The sequence below is a fragment of the Procambarus clarkii genome, chromosome 21, assembly GCF_040958095.1.
Source record: "Procambarus clarkii isolate CNS0578487 chromosome 21, FALCON_Pclarkii_2.0, whole genome shotgun sequence".
In the NCBI taxonomy this organism is placed as follows: domain Eukaryota; kingdom Metazoa; phylum Arthropoda; class Malacostraca; order Decapoda; family Cambaridae; genus Procambarus; species Procambarus clarkii.
The window spans coordinates 32,735,413-32,756,724 of NC_091170.1; the positions used below are offsets into that span (position 1 = coordinate 32,735,413).

At 37.8% G+C, this 21,312-nt stretch overlaps 1 protein-coding gene across 1 annotated transcript in view; it reads left to right on the forward strand.

Moving 5' to 3' along the window:
• Positions 1 to 2,904: 2,904 nt before the first annotated feature.
• LOC123760642 (DNA fragmentation factor-related protein 2) overlaps positions 2,905 to 21,312 on the forward strand; it is a 76,954-nt gene continuing 58,546 nt past the window's right edge. Inside the window, exons 1-2 of the mRNA XM_069328650.1 lie at positions 2,905 to 3,190; positions 10,883 to 11,047. Coding sequence (XP_069184751.1) covers positions 2,905 to 3,190; positions 10,883 to 11,047 — 451 coding nt within the window. The remainder of the gene's footprint in view (positions 3,191 to 10,882; positions 11,048 to 21,312) is intronic.

Below are 21,312 nucleotides of genomic sequence, written 5' to 3' on the forward strand. Positions count from 1 at the left end.
CTTTGGCCGCTTTGCTTGAAGCTACTCTGCCAAATTATGAACATTGATGCGCCCATGTACATCGAGCAGTGTGCCCCATTTCCTGGTGTATATTTACCTGAATTTACCTGAGAGTCACTAACACTAGTGGCCCCAAAGAGGACAGGAAGCCAGCGGCTTGTCGAAGGTTCCCCCCCCCCCATTTGCCTTGATTTTTTTCCAGCTGTACTTTAAAAGTTTGTTTAAATTCAATTTAAAATTTTTATTCAGGTAAAAGTACATACATAGAAGATGAGTTACAAACATAAAGTTGGATTTACAGATAAGAGCTAATACATACAATACCTAAGCCACTAATACCATAGCGTTTTGGGCAAGGTGTGGGGGGGGAGGAGACCCACTTAGACTAAAACTTAATAGCAATTGAGATTAAAATATAAATTGTGTTGAATAAAATAAATAAACAAAAATAATGGGGGGTATCATGGCAGAAAATAACAATTATACAAGTTGGTCAACAAACAGCATTTTTTAAAATGGCAAGACGTGGGTTGACATTTAGGGGGGTAAGGTAGGTTACATGGAGTTTATTAGGAAGTACTTAGTTTTTATCTTAAACTGGTTGAGAGAGGTACAGCCTCTCTCAATCAGAGAGATACATGACTGGGAAAGTCATTCCACATTCTAGATTCCTTGATTTGTAGAGCATTTCTAGTTTGGTTAAGTCCACTCTTGGAATATCAAATGGGTATTTGTTTCTGGTGTGGTGCCAGTGGGTTCTGTTACAACCTTCTAGGAAGCTTTTAAGGTCAGGATTGACATTACAGTTCAGAGTTTTAAATGTATAGAGTACACATGAGAGTATGTGCAGTGACTTAATGTCTAACATATTTAAAGATTTGAGTAAGGGTACGGAGTGCTGTCTGGGCCAGAGTTGGATATTGTTCTAATAGCAGCTTTGTGTTGAGTAATTAGAGAACATAAATGATTTTGGGTGGTAGAATCCCAAGCATATATACCATAATTGAAATAAAGGTAGATTGGAGAGTAATAGAACATCACCAGGGCAGGGTGAGGTACATAATATCTGATCTTCGAAAGAATGCCAACAGTTTTCAAAACTTTTTTTTTGGTATACAGTATTTAGAATGTGTCCCTGGAAATTCAGCTTGTTATCAATGAGAACAACAAGGAACTTGCCACCTACTTTGCTACTAATTTGGATAATTTAATTTGGACCAAACTAATTTAGTTTAGTTCATTTATTTTGCACCCCATACCCGTCCTGTGGGCGGTAGTGGAAAGGGTTACAGAGGCATATAATGGGCTCAGGAACTGAACCCCACAATTCATTTAGCTTTAAAAGTTAACAGTTTTGGCATTTACGATTTTGGCGGGTAGGCAGTTCCATGGGTTAATAACCCAGTGGATGAAAAAGCATCTCTTGTGCTCAGTCCTACATTGTGGTTTGTTGAGCTTGAAACCGTTGTGCCTTAAGTTTAAGTTTTGCTCCAAGGGGTGAGTTTATTGGGCAGTGCCACTCATCCTGTGAATGGTCATGTCTCAACCCCTATAAGAAAATGACCACACTGTCAATTGGGTCAACCCATGTGTTGCGTTTCCATAAGGGTCACCCATGTTGGAATATTAAATGCCCAAAGAATATTGTTGAAAACATCTTGATAACTTATTAAACCAAAATTATTTATGTCAGAAGAAAGACAGAAACGGGATCTATATATAAAACCTTTACCAGAAAAATATTTTAAGAATATATGTATTTGTATAAAAGTTGCATTTTTTATTGCTTGTCGAGCTCGAAACCCGCAATATTCATCTCAGAACAATGTTTATTTCACGCATATTCGTTAAGAAACGTAAAAGTTTTACATGTCACTAGAAAGTTAGAATCAAAAGCTTCATTTTAAATACATTACCATGGACATACTTGAATTTGTACAATAAATTTGTTAATAAACATAAATGTTTTATATGTCTCAAAAGAGAGAGACATATAAACTTCATTTTAAACACTTCACCATAGACATGGGTTGAAACGCAACACATGGGTTGACCAGATTGATACTTGAGTCAGGTTCCATTATTGTTCGGAACAGACACACGGCAATAGCAGCATGTACAACACTCCCCAGTAGGGGAGTGTTGTACATGCCTACAACACCTAATCTAATCTGTTTATACCTAATCCCAATTACTATTAAGTTTTAGTCTAAGTGTTCCCCCCCCCCCTCACACCTTGCCTGAAACGCTGTGCGTATTAGTGGCTTTAGGTATTGTATGTACTAGCTCCATATATAAATCCAACATTATGTTTGTAAATCAACTATGTATGTACTTTTCCTGAATAAAAATTTATTTATTTATTTATTTATTTATAAGAATGGAATACTGCACAATGCATTCTGGCCTATGTGAGGCAAATCATATTTACTCAGTTATTTTCAATCATGTTTTGTATATTATATTTTTAAAACATTTTTAAACATTTTTAAGATATTTCCTTAAATGAAGTTCCATGACAGTTTGTTATACAGTACATGTCTATGATTCCATTGCCGATTTCATGTATAGTTACAGTACATTTTTTAAATTATATTTTGCCAGTTTAAATCTGTCATTGCAATTTCTATCTTGAAGTGCTAGTTTCAACACCTTGTTTATGCCTTTCATCCATATATATACCTAAGTTATGTCATCCTCATTCTACTCTTTTTCACAAAAATGTAACTTTAGTAGTGTTTTTAATTTGTGTTTGTAAGGAAGATTTATGATGCTGGTTATTAATATTATCATTCTCCATTGTACATTTTGATGATCCTTATTTGTCACATCTTCCCATCTAGAAATTCATTTAGGCTACTGATGAGCACAGATGTATCTGCTATAATGCATCAGTAGACCAATATGATCATCATGGTCTCATCTTTTGTAAGTCAGAAGGAAAGATTGCAAGGCATGAAACAGGCAGTGACTTTGAGATGTTTGGCTATGCCGAAGTGTCCAGTACAATTGCAACCCCAATTGTACAGACCTGACATGCATTCAGATAGGGTCAACCTGCAACTGGGTTGGGATGGTAAACTGGTTATCTCGGACTACACATGTATATCTACATTGGCTGATATCTATTTATTGTATATTGTATCTGAAGGTGGTGGGTCTGCCACTTTCCGGGGAACCCAGAAAACCTGTAAGTATATATAATAGTGTGAGTCATTGATTCATGAGTAACAATTCGGCCTCTGACAACTTTTGAAACACTAGACCAGAATATGGTGTTCTCACAGAGATGAGGAATGCATAGGTATTGAAGATGTACATACACCAAAGCAAACTGTTTACAAAAATAAAATGTCACCTAAGCAATCCAATGGTTGAGGAGAAAATAAACAAAACCATTTGAAAACATGTCTGCTGATAGTTGGCCACAGGTAACAATTCATTGCACCAACATCCCGTCCCAGTGCGTAAACAATGCAGGCAAAGGTCAAGCAGCCAAGAAGCTTCTCTAGATCCTGACAAGTGGCATAATTCATACTCAGAACCAGATGCAAATTGTTGTGAAGAAATGAAAATACTTACAACAGAAGAAAGAGAGAGATTATCTTGATGTCCCAAATCGAACCCAGCCACATTAATGACAGTGTCAGTGACAAATGTGATTTCTGCAAATTAACAAACTCAAAGTGAGCCAATTATACGAGTTCAAGATCCCTGGTCAGTACATGGGCCAGGCATCTTGAAGCCCAAATGAATCAGTTGTGGATAGGCTAGCGCCTATCCACAACTGGTTCATTTGGACTCTCATCAAAGTTTTATCTTTTAAAGATAAAACTTCCTGAGAGCAACTGGGGTCATACTGGTAAATACCATGGGCACTACACTAAGACGAAAGGGAAAAGCCAGTAAAGAGTAAAAGGTGACCCACTTCAAACCTCAGCCAGTTATTGAACCCTTGGTGAATAGGAATGTGTCAAAGAGCATCTTGCAGCTCTAAGAAAACGAGTCAAGAGTGGACCGATAAGACCTGGCAAACCTGGGATGCAGTGGACATTCAAAAGTAGTACAAGAAATGTGCCAGTTTAGGTACATAGTTTAAACCAAAGCACCAAAAAGTACTTCTTGGGTACAGGAAAATAATGGTATGTCACCCAAAGAGACCAAATCTCCAAAATTTTCCCTTGCCCAACAAGTTGTGAATGATTTTGCTGAACATAGGGGGTGGTCAGCTGCATGGAAGCCCAATGTATTTCGGGTAAAAAGAGAGGACCAAATTAACTCGAAGATCTCGAGAGACATGGAGTAGCACTCGGTCATCTTGGTTCCAAGATCAGATTGAATGAACCCAGATTGCCCTCCACCATACCATCACTAAGATCTGTCATGAAAGGGCTGGCAGTGACGAACCACTTTATCTTCTGCTCCTAGAAGAATGTTGGCTCTCTGATTTGAGAAAGAGGATGGATGACTAGGCAAGACAAACTCAATCACAGAAGTGCTCTATACACTAGAACCCCTGTTGTGTATAGGAGCCTGAAAGGAATGAGACCAAATCCATTACATAGGCTGACCTTTTCACTTAAGTTAGGTGAGAAGATGGTGGAGGCCAAAACCGTCAGTAGTTTCAAAGTGTTATATGACAAAGAGGGCTAGGAAGACAAGACACCACAAGTGTAGCTCTCATCCTGTAACTACACTTAAGTAATTACTTGGGTAATTACATAGATTAGCATCTCGGAGAACCAGAGCAGATAATTTAAGTAATTACTTAGGTAATTACATAGATTAGCATCTCGGAGAACCAGAGCAAATAATTTTGGTAAAGAATCTGATGTGTTTATCACAGCTAACAAGGATATATGGAAACTAGTGTGAGGAGAAACCCATTTAGAATGCAGTTGTCTGCCAAAAATGTTCAGGTCCAAATACATGTGGAGAACTTGCTAAGCATACTTGAGTCTTGTTGTCCTTGGAAAACCAAATTTGTAAGCAAGATTTGAACGAGATCCGAAGCCATCATACAACTAACACCACAAGAAAATTCAGGTTTAAACAAGGTGTGGGTTAATAGATTCAAATGCAGCACCCTTGAGAAAAACATTAATACTGGGGTGACCTTGTTCTACTCCAAAGTCTGAGTATGACAATACAGTTGCTAATTTTCCAAACATAACAATAGATCATCAGTGAATCAAGAAGGCAAATGTGTCAACAAAACCATTCTCAAATGAATTGAGGTTCATCTCAGAAGAATGATCATTATCACACAACAAAAAAAATGAACAAAAAGTCCCGCTTTACCTACATGATGTAAGGCGAGAATGAGAAAACCTGTGAGGTGGAAGCAAATCCATATCCCTACTTGGAACTTGGAAACAATCTTGAGGAAGAGTTGAAGAAGTACTGGTCTCCAACTGAGAAGGAGAATAAGAATAAGAAATCTCTCATTATAAGATCCCTCAGATCTGTAAAAAAAGTACCCAAGACAGATCAACAGGTAACTAAGGTACATGAATAGTAATCAGAGCCACACCTGAGAAAAATGTGAAGCACTTACACCGGTAGGGTTAGCACCTAGTGTGCATAAATAAATAAATTAGACTGTATTGTTATCAACAGGTCTTGCATGGTGTCAAAGTCCTTAGCACTACCTGGAATAAGGGTAACTCAAAAGTTACACCAGAGAATCCACACCCTTAGAGAAGATAGCTCTGGGTGGACAAGGAAATCATGAACAGGCTAGATAGGGAAGAGCACTTTAGATATACAGTATTAGGACAGTTAAAAGAGAAACATTACTGGAGTCACACAAGTTGGGTGACATAATCTCACTTGATAAAGCATAAATAATAACAGTATCAATAATAATAACCTGTGTAGGATAAATCATTGCAGGAAATCCATAAACTATTTAGCTTTAGTAAAAAAATGGAACATAGGCCCAAGCAGACACACAGTTTATTAAAATGAATCTGGCTTGTAAGTGAAGGTATCACTGGCTGGTGACACTCCGTAACCTGAGTCGCCACTTTGAGGTGATCAAGGGAGGTTTGTTTAAAAGTTGTAAACTGTGGCCTTCTTATCAATTGATATGTTTTAAAACTGGTTTGTTCATTGACTCTACATTCATTGGATTGTTTAAGAGACATTAATGTTCCTCACCCCTGTGAGAACACCAGATTCTGGTCCTGTGTGTTTGATAGGACTTCAGAAGTCATCAGAGGACTTATTGTTGCTAATGGCTCTAGTATATCGGTCTTTAGCTAAAAGAAGCTACTCAGGGTTCCAGCACAGAAAATGCATTCTACTGTATAGTCTCTCACACACAAATATTTTTTTTAATGCAGATTATTACTGTACTTACATGACTGAAAAAAATCCTAATGGAAAGAAAGATGAGAACAGTGGTTGGAGGTAATGAACTGCAATGATGCATTATCACTTTTTCCCTGCAAAACAATAACAAATGCCAAGTTGTATGCTACTCATATCTTGGAAAAGGTACAAAGACATGTTTCCAAATGGCTCCTGGCTCCTAAACCTAAAGCAGAAGACATATAAGAATACAGACTGGAGGTATTAGTCATGTCAAAGCTAGTGGACAAGAGAGTAAGAGGTGATATGATCACATACACAATTGTAACAAATTGTCAAAAAAAATAATTTTTTTATAATCCAAATGATTGAGAACAAGAGGCCAAAGATTAAAGCTGAGTAAGTAAGAGTGCCAAAACAATTTGCATAAATAATTTAAATCAAATACAGTGTAACCTCGAGTGACGAGCGGCTCCAGTTACGAGCATTTCGAGTAACGAGCAAGCCACTGGCAGAAAATATATCTCGACTGACGAGCTTTTGCTTGGATTAACGAGCGTTCCCACTGGTTCTTGGGCACCTCTAACGAGAGTTTTGTTGTTGTTTCACAAGACGAGTTTTCCACATGACGAGCTCGGTGCTGGAACGGATTAAACTCGTTAATCGAGGCGCCACTGTAATCTTAACTCAGAAAGACGTGTATGCTGAAACTGTTAGAAGCTTCAGGATTTTATATGGCAAATGAATATTGGGAAAATGGGGGGGGGGACACTACAAGCTTAGCTCTTATATGTGTAACCAACAATTGCACACAAATACAGTGTTAAATATGATCTATATTAGTATTATGGATATTGATGGCTGGATTATTCTTATGGTACTAGACAATATTGGTGTCTAACCAAATTGATGCATTTATCCCATACAGAAACCCAGTGTTGAATGTAATGAAATGCCTCTTTCTGGATGAGCTCCTGTGGCCTCCCAGAAGCTATATCGCAGAGATTGCTTCAGCCAAATGGACCACATCAGATGCAGGAGTTCTGTTTGGTTTCCGGGGACCAGAGCCAAAACTCGGGCTCCCTCATAAAGTGGGAAGAGTAGTGACATTTCACCACACACTGGGAAAGCATCCAGAAAATCATTGAAGCTTTACATACATCTTAATCGTTAACAAAGACCAAATCCTTAAAAATACCTAAAAACTCTGCAAATGATGCACACACAAAAAAGAAAAAACATTAAAAATTAGCATGAAACTCATAGTACCGAATACCACCACCAAATGGCCTGGGTTATGCACGCAGCCAGTTCTGGAGCTGACAAACAGGATATTGATGAACTGACTAATCTGGTAGGGAGGGACAGAGTCAGGGAGCCACCCTGGTGGCTCTCTGACTCCACAATAAGCTGACAATAAGCCAACACAATAACCTGGATAGAAACATGCACATGAATTAAAAACTTAAATATAAAACTAAGTACAAAGCAAATGGCTCCACAAGATCAACTCCAAGGATGCTGGCACTTCTCTTGAAGCCATAGGGCTTAATACATCTGAAAGACCCAGAAGAGTAGTGTCCAACAGGACATTAGCAAAAGAACTGGCACGGTAGATAGCTGTATGCAGAAGCCAGGCTTCCTGGTGGTTGCATTCGGTACTATGAGTTATGCATTAATTTTAAATGTTTTTCTTCTGTGCGAATCATTTGTGGAGTGTTTTGGCATTTTAAAGGATTTACTCTTATGTTAACCTTCCATATATCTGTAAAATTTCAGTGACTGGATGCTTTCCTGGTATTGTGGCAAATTGTCACTTGCGCTCTGTGCCACTGTGAGGGGGTGGGCTCTGGTTCCCAGTAGGCCAGACAATGCCCATGTCTGATATGATCCATTTAATAAAGCAATTTCAGCGAGAGCTTCAGGGAGACATGGGGGCTCCTCCAGAAATACCCAAAAAGCTTAAATATGTTCTTAGGCACCATGTTAAATTCATTGCCACATGTTTCACACATATATATGCTAAATTTATTGCACAAAAATGCACAATAGATTAGGGAGGCATAACACAAGTTAATTAGTGGGTCAGAGGTGGGGCCTAGGAGTTGGAACTCATTCCCTGCAAAAACAAATAGGTGAGTAAACACACATATTCGTGCGCACATCGCCTAGGAGCTGGAGCCTCTTCCTGCAAATAAAATTAGTTGAGAGCTGTTCACTCACATGTATACTCTTACTTGCATGTATACACATATAAACTTGTACAATATGCAAACAAATACAGGTACGATCAGATACCTTAACACTCCTACAAACGTGCACATTATTTCAAATACATATAGAGATCTGTAAACCTTTGAGAGCATGCTTGCTTTGCACGGCATTATTCTGAATGAAATAGAATTCATTGTGTGATTTATTGACTTGCTTACTTAAGTTCTCCAGACTTAAAAACTGTACAGGTATGAGCTGTTGTCTTCCTTGTGTGCCGCACTAATAGGAGCACCTGAGGTAGTGTGCGCAGGCGTACAGCTGGTACCTGTGGGTTGTGCATGCTGACTAGTGCCCACCAACCTCCCCTGGTCAGGACAAACTTCTCTCTCACCGCCTCACTCGACGTGACCGACTCCACAGTAGGGTTATATTGTCTAGCTTTTATTGTTTTTGTCAATCTGTCCCATGTTGTGAGACCTACACATTAAACTTACAGTATTTAAAGTTCCTAAAGTAACACTCATCACCAGTCAGAAGATTCAACAAGACTGATTCTTCCTGATGTGTGAAATAACCTACTGCATCAAACCAGTGGCCCAATGCCTATTTTATATCCCAGTTTATTAAATTCCAATAGATATTGTGTTTTATGTATATACGGTAAAAACTTTGCCATCTGTTGTTTTATATGTAAAAATTGTGCATCGGTTATTGCTTAAATATAAATTAGTATTGCTGTTATTTAATGTAATCCTAAAGACAGTGTTGCATATTGTTTCCTCCTCCATCCCACCCCAATTCTGGTCTTATCTGCAACATGAGGAAAATGTTTGATAAAAACTTTAAAGTTGGATGTATGACAAAGGCTTTTCTTCAAGACCACTGGCCAAATTCTGAACTAATTAATTGCTTATTACACAGATAAATAAATTATTGTCTTTAATATTATTTAATATTTGTATACTGTAGTAAGATGTTCATGTAATCAGTAGTAAGTGTGCAAATATAAGGGACATAAATCATGATTGCTTAAATATGTCTATACTTATTATATAAAAGCTGTTCATCACATCACAGTTATTTACACAAAGAATACAATGACATGCATTAATATTAATGTTGAAAACATTTGGCAAATAAAGAAAATATAAATATCTTTGGTGCATGTTTAAATGATTGTTGAGGATGCATTTAACATCAGACTTTGGCCAGTTTGGTTCTTCAGACAATGAGGTCATACAGTGCTAGTTGGATAATAGGACGCATCTGATAAATAGTAAAAAACCTTTTGATTTTTAAAAGCCTCTTTTTATTTGGTTATTGCCTTAGGCATTTTTTTTGTGTGCTATTGATTTAATCCATTCATTTGTTTCTCATGCTCTTGATAAGGGCTGACAGTAATAGTTTGATTTAACTTTTTGGTTATTCATCATATAGCACTGCGACACTTTTAAGCCGTTGACAATAAATTGACGAGATACCAATTAAGATAGTCCTAAGATGAGTACAATCTCGGGATGAAGTGAGTTTTTGCGAAGGGGAGAGCTGCACAAAAATTTAAAGATATTTTTTACAGTAACTTGCTCAAAAGTTTTGAACCATAAAAACAGCTACTAATGAAAGGTGACGCAAGATTGAAGATAGACTCGCTACACAACAGCAGTTTTTGCATGATCGCCTGGATCGAACTCTCTTGTCATTGCATTACTAGTTTATTTTGTTCTCAGATCAGAAGTTCAATGTCCTGGTGTTCTATTTTATCAGTAATCCTACCATTAGTTTTCGTTTCTTTATAGCTTGAGTTCTACTATGAAGTTTCTTTCTTGGCAGTGCTGCAGTTTAGTTTTGACTGATACAAAGTCTTACCGAATTTTCAAATGTGTAAATATTCTCTCTGCGACGGTGACAAGCAGGCCTAATTGCCTGTGCGTGCTGGCGTGCACAACTGCAACAAATATTGCCTTACTAGTTCTATCTAAGAGACTCGATCTGCGACTCTTTGACAGACAGAATATCATCGTACATAGCCTTTCACATTAACATGACAGAAGACCACATTTGTGATATCATTTGATATGAGTTGAATGCCTATCCCTTATTAGACAGACGCCACCTAATCTTTCCTCATTTGATAGAAATAGAAGAACGATATGAGCCTTTTCTTCCCTTTTTCAACACCATTCACTTGGTTCAGTAAAAGGCCAAGATCAGAAAGACTGTATATTCTGTCGTAGGCATAGTGATGACTGCCAGCAGTTCCTCTACAGATAGCGCCGTTGAGATTTATTATATTTGGTGAACAATTTGGCCCCGTTTGCAATGCGCTTTGCTCCTTGAATTCGGTAACGCTGAGCTCTCCCACTCGCAGCCATCACTGCCATTCCCAAGATCGTATGTGAGACCATCTACTCCCTGGGCCTACACGATGAAGCGCCGGTGTGGAAGATCATGGACCAGTACGGCAAGATCACCGTTGTTCTCTCCTGGGACCCCTGCCACCGGGGGGACCACCGCCACGGTAGGTACCACCTAGGGGCCTAATCCACGGTAGGTCACCACCAGAAGGCCAAAATCATGGTAGGTCTCCAACAAGAACCACAATTGAAACAGACCTTTACCAAAGGCTGTGAATGGTAGGTCACTTTTGGTAGGCCACCAACAAAGAGATACAACTACAAAAACATCATCTTCAGGTCTCACAACTATGGTAGGTTACCATCGAAGTGCAAGAACAATGACATAACAGCATGAGGGCACTTTGGAAGGTTACCACTAAGAAGATTCAATTACTGTATGAACAATTTCCACCAGCCACACTTATGCTTTGCACCACCACAGAGCAGTAGTCTTGGTAAGTTATCGCTGGTGGGTCATTGTACTAAGTTGCTTACTATGGAGTGTCAGTCGTAGCAAATTACCAGCAAGAGTATATAATAATAGTGGGTCTCCAGCAAGCAAAACAACACTTGAAGGTATCTAATAGTATACTGTATGGTATACTGTATGCCTTTACATTATACAGTACTGTATATTTACTTTTGTGATTTTCATTATAGTTCCCATCAATGCCCACAGTCATGGTAAAGCAACCAGCATGAGACTATTATAATAACTCACCATCCAGTCACATACATGTTAAATATTTGGAGTGCCTATTTGCAGCTGAACACCCCATAAATGAAACAGAAGCAAGCAATCACAGTCATGGTAAGTCACTCTAGAAGGTCACCATTATTGTAGGCTGCCAATGAAGGGATCTTGCTATAATCATGTTAGACTGCCATGAAGATGCATAATTTAGCTCTAAGGCACAGAGCAGATTGTAAATAAATGGTAAAGGAAACGATTGCAGAGCAGGACCTAACATACTCCCAGCCAGCTTAGATGAATAGAATCCCTTATTAATGTGATGTGTAAACAAACTAATTAAATTTTTTATTAACAAAGACACCCTTGCTTACTTGTTAGTTGGTGTTGTGTTGTTCTGTCTTGCCAGCACATTGCTGGCTGACACTATTTACAGTAGGCTCACTGTGTATCCATTCACTATTATTCCTGAAGCTGCCATAATGAAGTTTTTTTTTAATAAATTGAGGTCTCTGCTCTGCATTTTTTTTCTTATGCAAAACTGTGATCATTGTAAATTACAGTACTTACAAAAGAACTAGTCCATTGTAGGCATTCATAAGATGCATGTCACAATGATAGATGCATTCCAGTGGGTTTGTGAAAGGATAACTCTAAAAGGTTATAGATACAAGGATATTGTTGGCCATCATTGGGGGGAGGGGGGCCACAGCAATCATTAATTAAATTAAATTAAAATTAAATTATAGCTTTCTACAAGAAATTATAATTATGGTAGGGTATCACCATCAGTTCTTGACTGCTAAAAGCCATTTTCAGGGTGAAATAATTATGGTAAGTCTCCACCAGATGTTGATTTGTGGTAGATTAGTTATAGCTGGGAAAAATAAGGAACTGTACTTAATGCCACTGTTGTCATGGTAAGTTAATTCAGTTATGAAATACTGTAATATTCTTGATTTCAAGCTTTACCAGCTGTTACACAACACAGATCATTTCGTTGTGAAATAATATAATACCAAAAAAGCACAACTGACCATTGCTAAGAAAACAAGAAGGAAATAAAGTATTTTTTCATATATTTCTATCATCTCTATTAGCAAACTTATAATTTTTAAGTAATTCATGAGGGGGACATGATGTTCACTTTTTAAACACATGATGTGTTTGTGCATGATACATTGGGCCAAAAGAGAAATACATGTGATTATTTTGTCGCTGTGTTACTTAATAATTCTTCACTTTTTTATGAATGAGTTTGTTAAATTTGTAAGAATCATTATTCAGATTAACTACAATACAGATTTTATTCTTATAAAAATAATGACACTAGCAAGACAACAATTTACAAGTAATACAGAGGTACTGTACAGTGGAACAGGTTTTTGTTTATGTTTAGTGCAATTCGAATGAATTACAATTTATTTAAATGCAATCGAGATTGTATATATTAAATTGGTTGTGAATGGTATTCGCCCCTCTTTGCTTATTTAATTGGCTTGTGATATTTGCTAATTGCCACATTAGATCGTTACTTAAAAAGTAGCATTGAATGTAATGAAATGCCCCTTTCTGGATAAGCCCTGATGGCTCCCTGAAGCTATATCACTGAGATACATTTCTATTACTAAGTCATATCAGTCTTAGGCATCCTGTTGGCCTACTGTGGACCAGCACCAAAACCTGGTTGGACCCCCTTGAAAAGGCACAGAGAGCAGGTGATTGTTATGATCATCCTTACTAGGAACACAGCCAGAAATTAGGCGAGACAGTACAGACAACTGCAATGTTCATGAAAACAAAGCACCAAAACTCAACAGATACCACAAAATATTCACTCAAAGCAAAATGGTTCATTTGAAACTGGGTATGAAACACCCCTTAGTGCACAGAGCTACCAACAGGTGGTGATCTCTTTCAAGTCTGGCAACTGCTCAGTCCTATTGTTGACACTGGCTTTGGCTAGTTTTCCCAAGATTCCTGTTGTAACGAGTCGTACTTCTTTTTGAAGATAAGTGATGGCCATCCATTGGACTTAGTCCTGTGTGGGCCATTTGCTTGTGTATCATTCCTAACGTTGAGTATTTGCTCACAAGCGTCTGTTTGCAAGCCTCACTTATTATATAGACTTGGTCTGATATGGTCTACAAGCTGCATGTGTTTAGGGTGGCCCTTCATACCTGCCATAGCATTGTTTGCTTGGACACCTAAAACTCCCTTAAAAGTTAACTGCTGCCCCCCTTTCACTCCTCAAACCAATCACTCCTCAAACATTGGTTTTTCCTTTTTTTACTTCTCTAATAATTTCCTCCTGTCTAGTTTAATTTGCTTCCAATTTTAACCTGTCTGGCAATAACTGCCACATTAACTTCATTCGTGGTGAAATCAGCAAACCTTTGATCAATACTACTATGCCTCCTGTCAGCCTTGAAAATAACTGACTAGGGGTCAGCTAGTGGCTATGTTTATCATACTCCTTTAATGAACACATCCACTCTGCCTCCTGCAGCCCTGTAACCAAACTGACCAGGATCTGGTTGTGAATATTTATCATAAAGTGTTCTTTAACACTTTAAATTCACTAGTTTTATATATATATATATATATATATATATACCTTTAGTTTCACTATGCTGTGCCATTTGTATCCTGGGATACTGTTCACATAACCAGGATTAGATATCCTCAATAGGGATACCTTATAGTTCTGTCATGTTTATTTTTCTCTTTCACATTCTTTATTCTTATGACTACCTGCTCATGAACATTCCCACTACTACCAGCACTCCACACTTTCACTCCTCCAACTACCCTAACAACACTCACATTCCCTGTTACTATTACCACCCCACCTAACCAATGCAATGGCCCTATCTGCTTATTCCCCCTATTCTCACTGCCCTCTCACTTTTTCTCCCCTCAACCCACACCCTTAAACACCACTGATCCACCCACATCACTTTTAACCATATACCCACCCCACCAACAGCCACCACATCAACCATACACCTACCATAGCCTCATCACCTACCCATGAATCTGGTTTCAATCTGAAGACCTGGAACCTCTTATTGAGTTCTTCACATACTTTGTACACACTGAGTGTTCTGTTCTTTCATGTGATTGTAACGTGGGGGACAGGAAGGATCACTCATGAAGAATGACAAAACAGTGTATGAAAAACTCAGTAACAGGTTTTAAAAGGTCTACAAGTTGGAATCAGATTGGTCATCCAAGACCCAAGAAGAGAACGACAACTGTTGGTCAGAAGCTACTTTATACAGAGTATGAGTTAATGAAGAAAAGGAAAAAGACACCAGGAGGAACTAGATGTAGCAAATGTAGTAGAATTAAACACAGACACCTCAGCTGGTGTCTGAGGTTATTGAAGGAAGCTGCACAAATTTTATTTCCTAGAGTTTTTAACATAACACTAAGAAGCTGGAGAGCTCCTAGAAATCTGTTAAAATGTAACGATAGTTCCAATGTTCAGAAAGGAGACTTATGAAAAACTAAATTATTGACTAGTGACATGGAGAGACAACATAATTGAAGAGAAGGGAAAATCATGCATGTCAAACTTAATTGAATGCTATAATAGGATCACCAAAATAAGGCAAGAAAACGAAGAGTGGGTGGACTGCATTATCCAACAGCCCATTCTCATGAGCATTCTCATGACCATCAAGAAATGGTCGTACCAAAGTGCCTTATCCTAACTTACCAGAGGACCCATGAATAGAAAATAGGATATTATGTAAATTTTGTGAGCCTCTACCATTTTCTAGTGCAACAGTTTTTGCTATACTGTACATCAAAATACAAGTAGAATAAGAACTGAGAACTGTAGAGTGCTACAGGAAGACCTTGGTAAACTTCAGGAGAAGGAAGATCAACAAAATCGCAATTCGAGGCCAAAGTCGTAAGTTGAGTAAAATTTTCCAACGAAATTGGGATCGTAACTCAAAAAATTTGTAAGTAGGGGCATTCATAAGTCAAGGTTCCACTGTATAACCTAATTATTTAAATGTCTGATTTTTTCTTAGTTTTTTGCAGTAATATTATTCAATAGTTGTAGTGTAATACATTTATATAATAAAATATGTGAACCATCGCTATATTCAAAACTTTAGTGATTCATAAAACAAACAAATAGTTTTGCTATTATTACACTATATACACAGTTTATATATAAGTACAGTATCTGCATGTTTTCCTCACCATAATGAACCACTACATTGGTATTGTGAGTTAAAACAACAAAAGTGGCCGCTACACACCAGCCAACAAACACATCTTCTTTCCCTCACTTTCCAACTTTCCTCCTCTCACCATACTGTTTTTGCTTTTATTACACTTTATTCAGATGTTATGTATAAGTATATACAGTGGTACCTCAGCTTACGAATTTAATCCGTTCCCAGAGACTGTTCATAACCCGAAAATTCGTAAACCGAAGCAAATTTTTCCATAAGAAATCATGTAAATTGAATTAATTCGTTTCACACTCCCAAAAATATTAACTTCAAAGTAAATTTTATACCTAATTCACCCAAATCTTTAGTACTAAAGTATATACAAGTTATTGCTTACCTTTATTGATGACTTATGTTGGTGTATGGAAGATGGTGAGGAGGAGAGGTGTTAGTGTTTGGAAGGGGGAATTCCTATCCATGATAACATCAGGCAGTGATGACTTCTCTCTGGTTATTTTCTTAAACAATGCTGTTTATCTACCTAATTGTATTTGTGCTGCTTTTTCAGCCATGTTTCCCCCTTTTTTATCTTTATTTTTATTTGTTCTCAACACATTTTATTCTTTATACTCAATTAGTATTAAGTTTTAGTCATTAATGTTTTTCCTGCCCGAAACGCTTTGCGTAATAGTGGCTTTAGGCATTGTATATACTAGCTCTATCTATAAATCGATCAATTTATGTAAAATCTCTTGTATGTATGTACTGTATGTACCTTACCTGAATAAACATTTTATTTTATTTTATTTTTTATTTTGGTACTCTCTCTGGTACATTTTGGCTGCATACCACTAGGACCTCTTGACCAATCCACACACTAGAAAATGAAGGGACAGACCGAAATGTCGTCGTCCCTTCATTTTCTAGTGTGTGGATTGGTCAACATACTTCAGCCACGTTATTGTGACTCATCGCCTGCACTAGAACCTGCTTTTTGGCTCACTGCTTGTTTTTCTCACTAAAAATCAATCCATAGAGGCTTGTTTTTCCCTACATTGTAACACTTGTCTGTAGTGAGGCATCACAGTGTCATTTAAAAAAGTTAACGCTACGGCCTACTACAGCTTGCTCTGGGTGAGTTGTTTAACAAAAGTTTGCATGTCTTCCCACAGTCTACACCACTTCCTAATTGTTGAGGAAGGCACATTCTGTACAGCCTCCTCCTCCCCTGAAGACATTTCCTCAGTTTGTGATCTTTGTTTTGTGATTGTTGATACGTTCTTAGAAATTACAGTGCATATCGTTGACATTGTTTTGTTGTACTGTCTAGCTCGTTCAACAACCCGTGTACCATTTTCATGTTTACAAATGATCTCTTTGTTTTTTCTCTATGGTCATCCTCACATGTGTTTTCTTGAGTTGAATCTTACCACTGGCTTTCTTGGGACCCATGGCGAGATATATAATAATAACTTTTATGTTCAAATACTAAAAAATAAAAAAAAAATGAAATTCTTTACAAAGAATTCAAGCGCGATTGTCACTAGGTGGGAGTCACTGGTAAACTGAGGCACGATCGCTGTGCCACCATGCGCTTGGTCGACCATATGCGTATCAACAAACTATGTTACCTGAGGCAAATTTCATAACCTGATTCTGATTTTACGAAGAAATTGGGCTCGTAACCTGAAAAGTTCGTAAAGAGGGGCATTCGTAAGCCGAGGTGTCACTGTACGTGTACATATTTTGTTCACTATAACTGTACAACTAAGCTGGTATGGTGAGTTCAGACAATAACAGAGGTTGCCACACAGTCAGCTGATGGTCCCTCCCTCCATCACCAAAATGGCTTCTCCAAATATACGCCTTTTGCTGCTATTACACAAATATACACACATTATATATAAGCACCTACATTTGTGTTCACCATGTCGAAGAAATATAAGAAATTTCACTTTCGCAAACAGAGTGGCAAACAGTTTGAACAAGTTAGGTGAGAAGGTGGTGGAGGCCAAAACCGTCAGTAATTTCAAAGCTTTTAATGACAAAAAGTGCTGGGAAGATGGGACACCACGAGCATAACTCTCATCCTGTATCTACACTTAAGTAATTACACTGGAACATGCTAGAGGAGTGACAGGGAGACTTCTGACATGGATGAAATACTTTTGAACTGATGAGGGCAGTAATCAGAGACAATGTATCTGACAGGAGGAGTGTTACTAGTGGAGTGCCACAGGGTTCAGTTCTTGCACTGGTAATGTTCATCATCTACATAAATGATCTGCCAGAAGGAATACAGAATTATTTGAGCATGTTTGTGGATGATGGTAACATACTGGGGAAGATAGGAGGCGCAGACGATTGTAATGCCCTTCAAATTGATCTAGATAAAATAAGTGCTTGGAGCGTAAAGTGGCAAATGGAATTCAATGTGGATAAATGCTGTGTTATGGAATGTAGATTCAGAGAAAATAGACCACACTCAAATTACAAGTTATGTAGAATGGAATTACAGAACTCTAATAAAGAACGAGACTTAGGGGTGGTTTTGGATAGTAAGCTGTCGCCAGAGGAACACACAAAGAACATTGTGAGAGGAGCGTATGCGTCGCTTTCCAACTTCAGACTTGCTTTTATTTATATGGATTGTGAAATACTAAAGAAGCTGTTCATGACTTTCGTGAGACCAAAACTGGAATATGCAGCAGTTGTATAGGGCCCAAATCTCAAGAAGCACATAAAGAAACTGGAAAAGGTGCAGTAGCATGCTACAAAATGGCTTCTAGAACTGAAAAACAAGAATTACGTGGAGAGACTACAGATCTTAAACATGCCTAAACTAGAAGATAGAAGAAAAAAGAGGTGATATGACCACTACAATCAAAATTCTAAAAGGAATCGACCAAATTGACAAGGAGGAATTCCTGAAACTAGCAACATCATGAAGAAGAGGACACGGTTTCAAGCTGAGAAAACAGAGGTGCCGAAGAAACATTAGAAAGTTTTCTTTTGTAAACAGAGTGGTAGACGGTTGGAACAAGCTAAGTGAGAAGGTGGTGGAGGCCAAAACCGTCAGTAATTTCAAAGTGTTATAAGACAAAGAGTACTGGGGAGATGAGACACCACGAGCTTAGCTCTCATCCTGTAACTACACTTAGGTAATTACACTTAGGCAATTACACTTAGGCAATTACACACACCCCACAAAACCTATAAATTATGTGAGAAATCTTTAAAGAATTCTATTAAAGAAAGAGATCTAGGGGTGTTCTAGATGGAAAACCATCACCAGCGGATCACATAAAGAATGTCGTGTGAGGAGCCTATGCTATAGTTTCTAACTTCAGAATTGCTTTTAAATACTGTACATAGATGGCAAAATAGTAAAGAAATTGTTCACAATTTTTGTTAGACCAAAGCTGGAATATGCAGCAGTTGTATGGTGCCCATCTTAAGAAGCACATCAGAAAACTGGAAAAGGTGCAAAAACATGCAGCTAAATAGTTCCCAGAACTGAAGGACAAGAGCTGCGAGGAGAGGTTAGAGGCATTAAATATGCCAAAACTAGAAGTTAAAAGAAAAAGAGATGATATGATCACTATGTACAAAATAGTAACATGAATTGATAGGGAAGAATTCCTGAGACCTAGAACTTCAAGAACAATAAGTCATAGATTTAAACTTAGTAAAGAAAGCTGCTGAATGAATATAAGAAAATTCACTTTCGCAAACAGAGTGGTAGATATTTGGAACAAATTAGGTGAGAAGTGGTGGAGGCCAAAAGCGTCTGTAATTTCAAAGCATTATATGACAGAGTACTGGGAAGACAACACCACGAGCGTAGCTCTCATCCTATAACTACACTTAGGTAATTACACACACACACACACATCATTAAACACAACATAATTGTGAATTTTCTTTTGGATATTTATTTATTTATTTATTCACAGTAATTATTTACACAACTGCTTAAAGTTCCTGCAGTATGGATAACTATTTACAATATGTATTGGAAAATAGTCACCATGGTGCAGGGTAACACACTTGCCCTGATATTCGCAAGCAATATGGCCTAGGTTCATATCCTGGCTGGAGAGGGTTGACTAGCCCCCAAATCTTAACTGTTTCCCTCTGTTCACCCAGCAGTGATTGGGTACCTGATTGTTAAACGATTGGTGGGTCATATTCCAGGGAAACTAGTGGGTAAGGCACATGAGCTAAGGGAAGGTCTCAGCCTGCAGCTCTGTGTCTGCTAACAGGAGTCAGCAGTCATCTGTTCCTGTACCCACCTGTGAAAAATTATGCCACACTTCCCCTCCAGGAGTACGTTAAATAGGGGACTGTCACAGGAGAAGTTTGTTTAGGAGGATCACAACAAAACAATCTTTTGCACTTTTTTTAGGTGCTCTGACCTCTTGCTATCCTTTCTTTCATATATTGATCCATTCCAAATAAATAGATTGAACTTCGGTCACTCCACATTTAATTCCCTCTTCACCCCTTTCAATCATATAACTATCAGCCTTTATTTATGCATGATCATGTTTATTTAGAGTGATATTGAATGAGAATTTTAGTAATTCATACTAACCTTATATTCTTAATTTATTCTATATTCACCAGTTGGTATATCCCTTCATATGTTGTCTCTCTGCTCTCAGTATTCAAAGATCTAAACTCCCACTGCTTTGCTTTGACAAAATCAGCCTCTCTGGTGTCAACATGGGATGTAGTTGCCTATGCTCATCCTCACATGCCAACCTATCTGGCCACAATGGACTTGTTTCAACAGACTCAAGGTATATAACGTGAACAAGCTAATACAGTAACCATATCCATGTTAATACATTTGCTCATAAAACCTATATTATTTTCTCTTGTATGTGGTTTATGGTATCATTAATTTCATTACCACAGTGCTCTCTGAGAGCGTAATGTACATTACAGGAATTTACTGTATAACCACTAGGCCCCACTGAGAGTGTACTTGCCATTACTGTACAACCATTGGGCTTTGTGAGAGGGTACTTTTCTTTGCTGTACAACTGATATGCCTTGTGAGAGGGTACTTGGCTGTTCAACAACTGGGCTTTGTGAGAAGATACTTTTCTTTGCTGTACAACCACTGAGCCTTGTGAGAGGGTACTTTTTTTCTATACAACCACTGGGCTTTGTGAGAGAGTACATTTCTTCGCTGTACAACAACTGGATTCTCTGAAAGTGTGTTGTGAGCAACTAATTTATTGAACTTTCTTAACAGTTTATTAGAATTCCTCTTTTCAGCTGTTTATAAAATGAGACATCATTCCTTATTTATCTCTAAGTTTTGAATAATTATTTATGCATTAATTATTGCACTTAGAAAAAAAATTAGTTTTTGAAATATTTGTATTGCCAGCATCACATTAACCACTTAAATCAAAACAAATCAGAGGCTTTTTACACCTCTTGTTTAGTTAAAACAGAAGGATGTTCTAAATATGAAGTAATTATT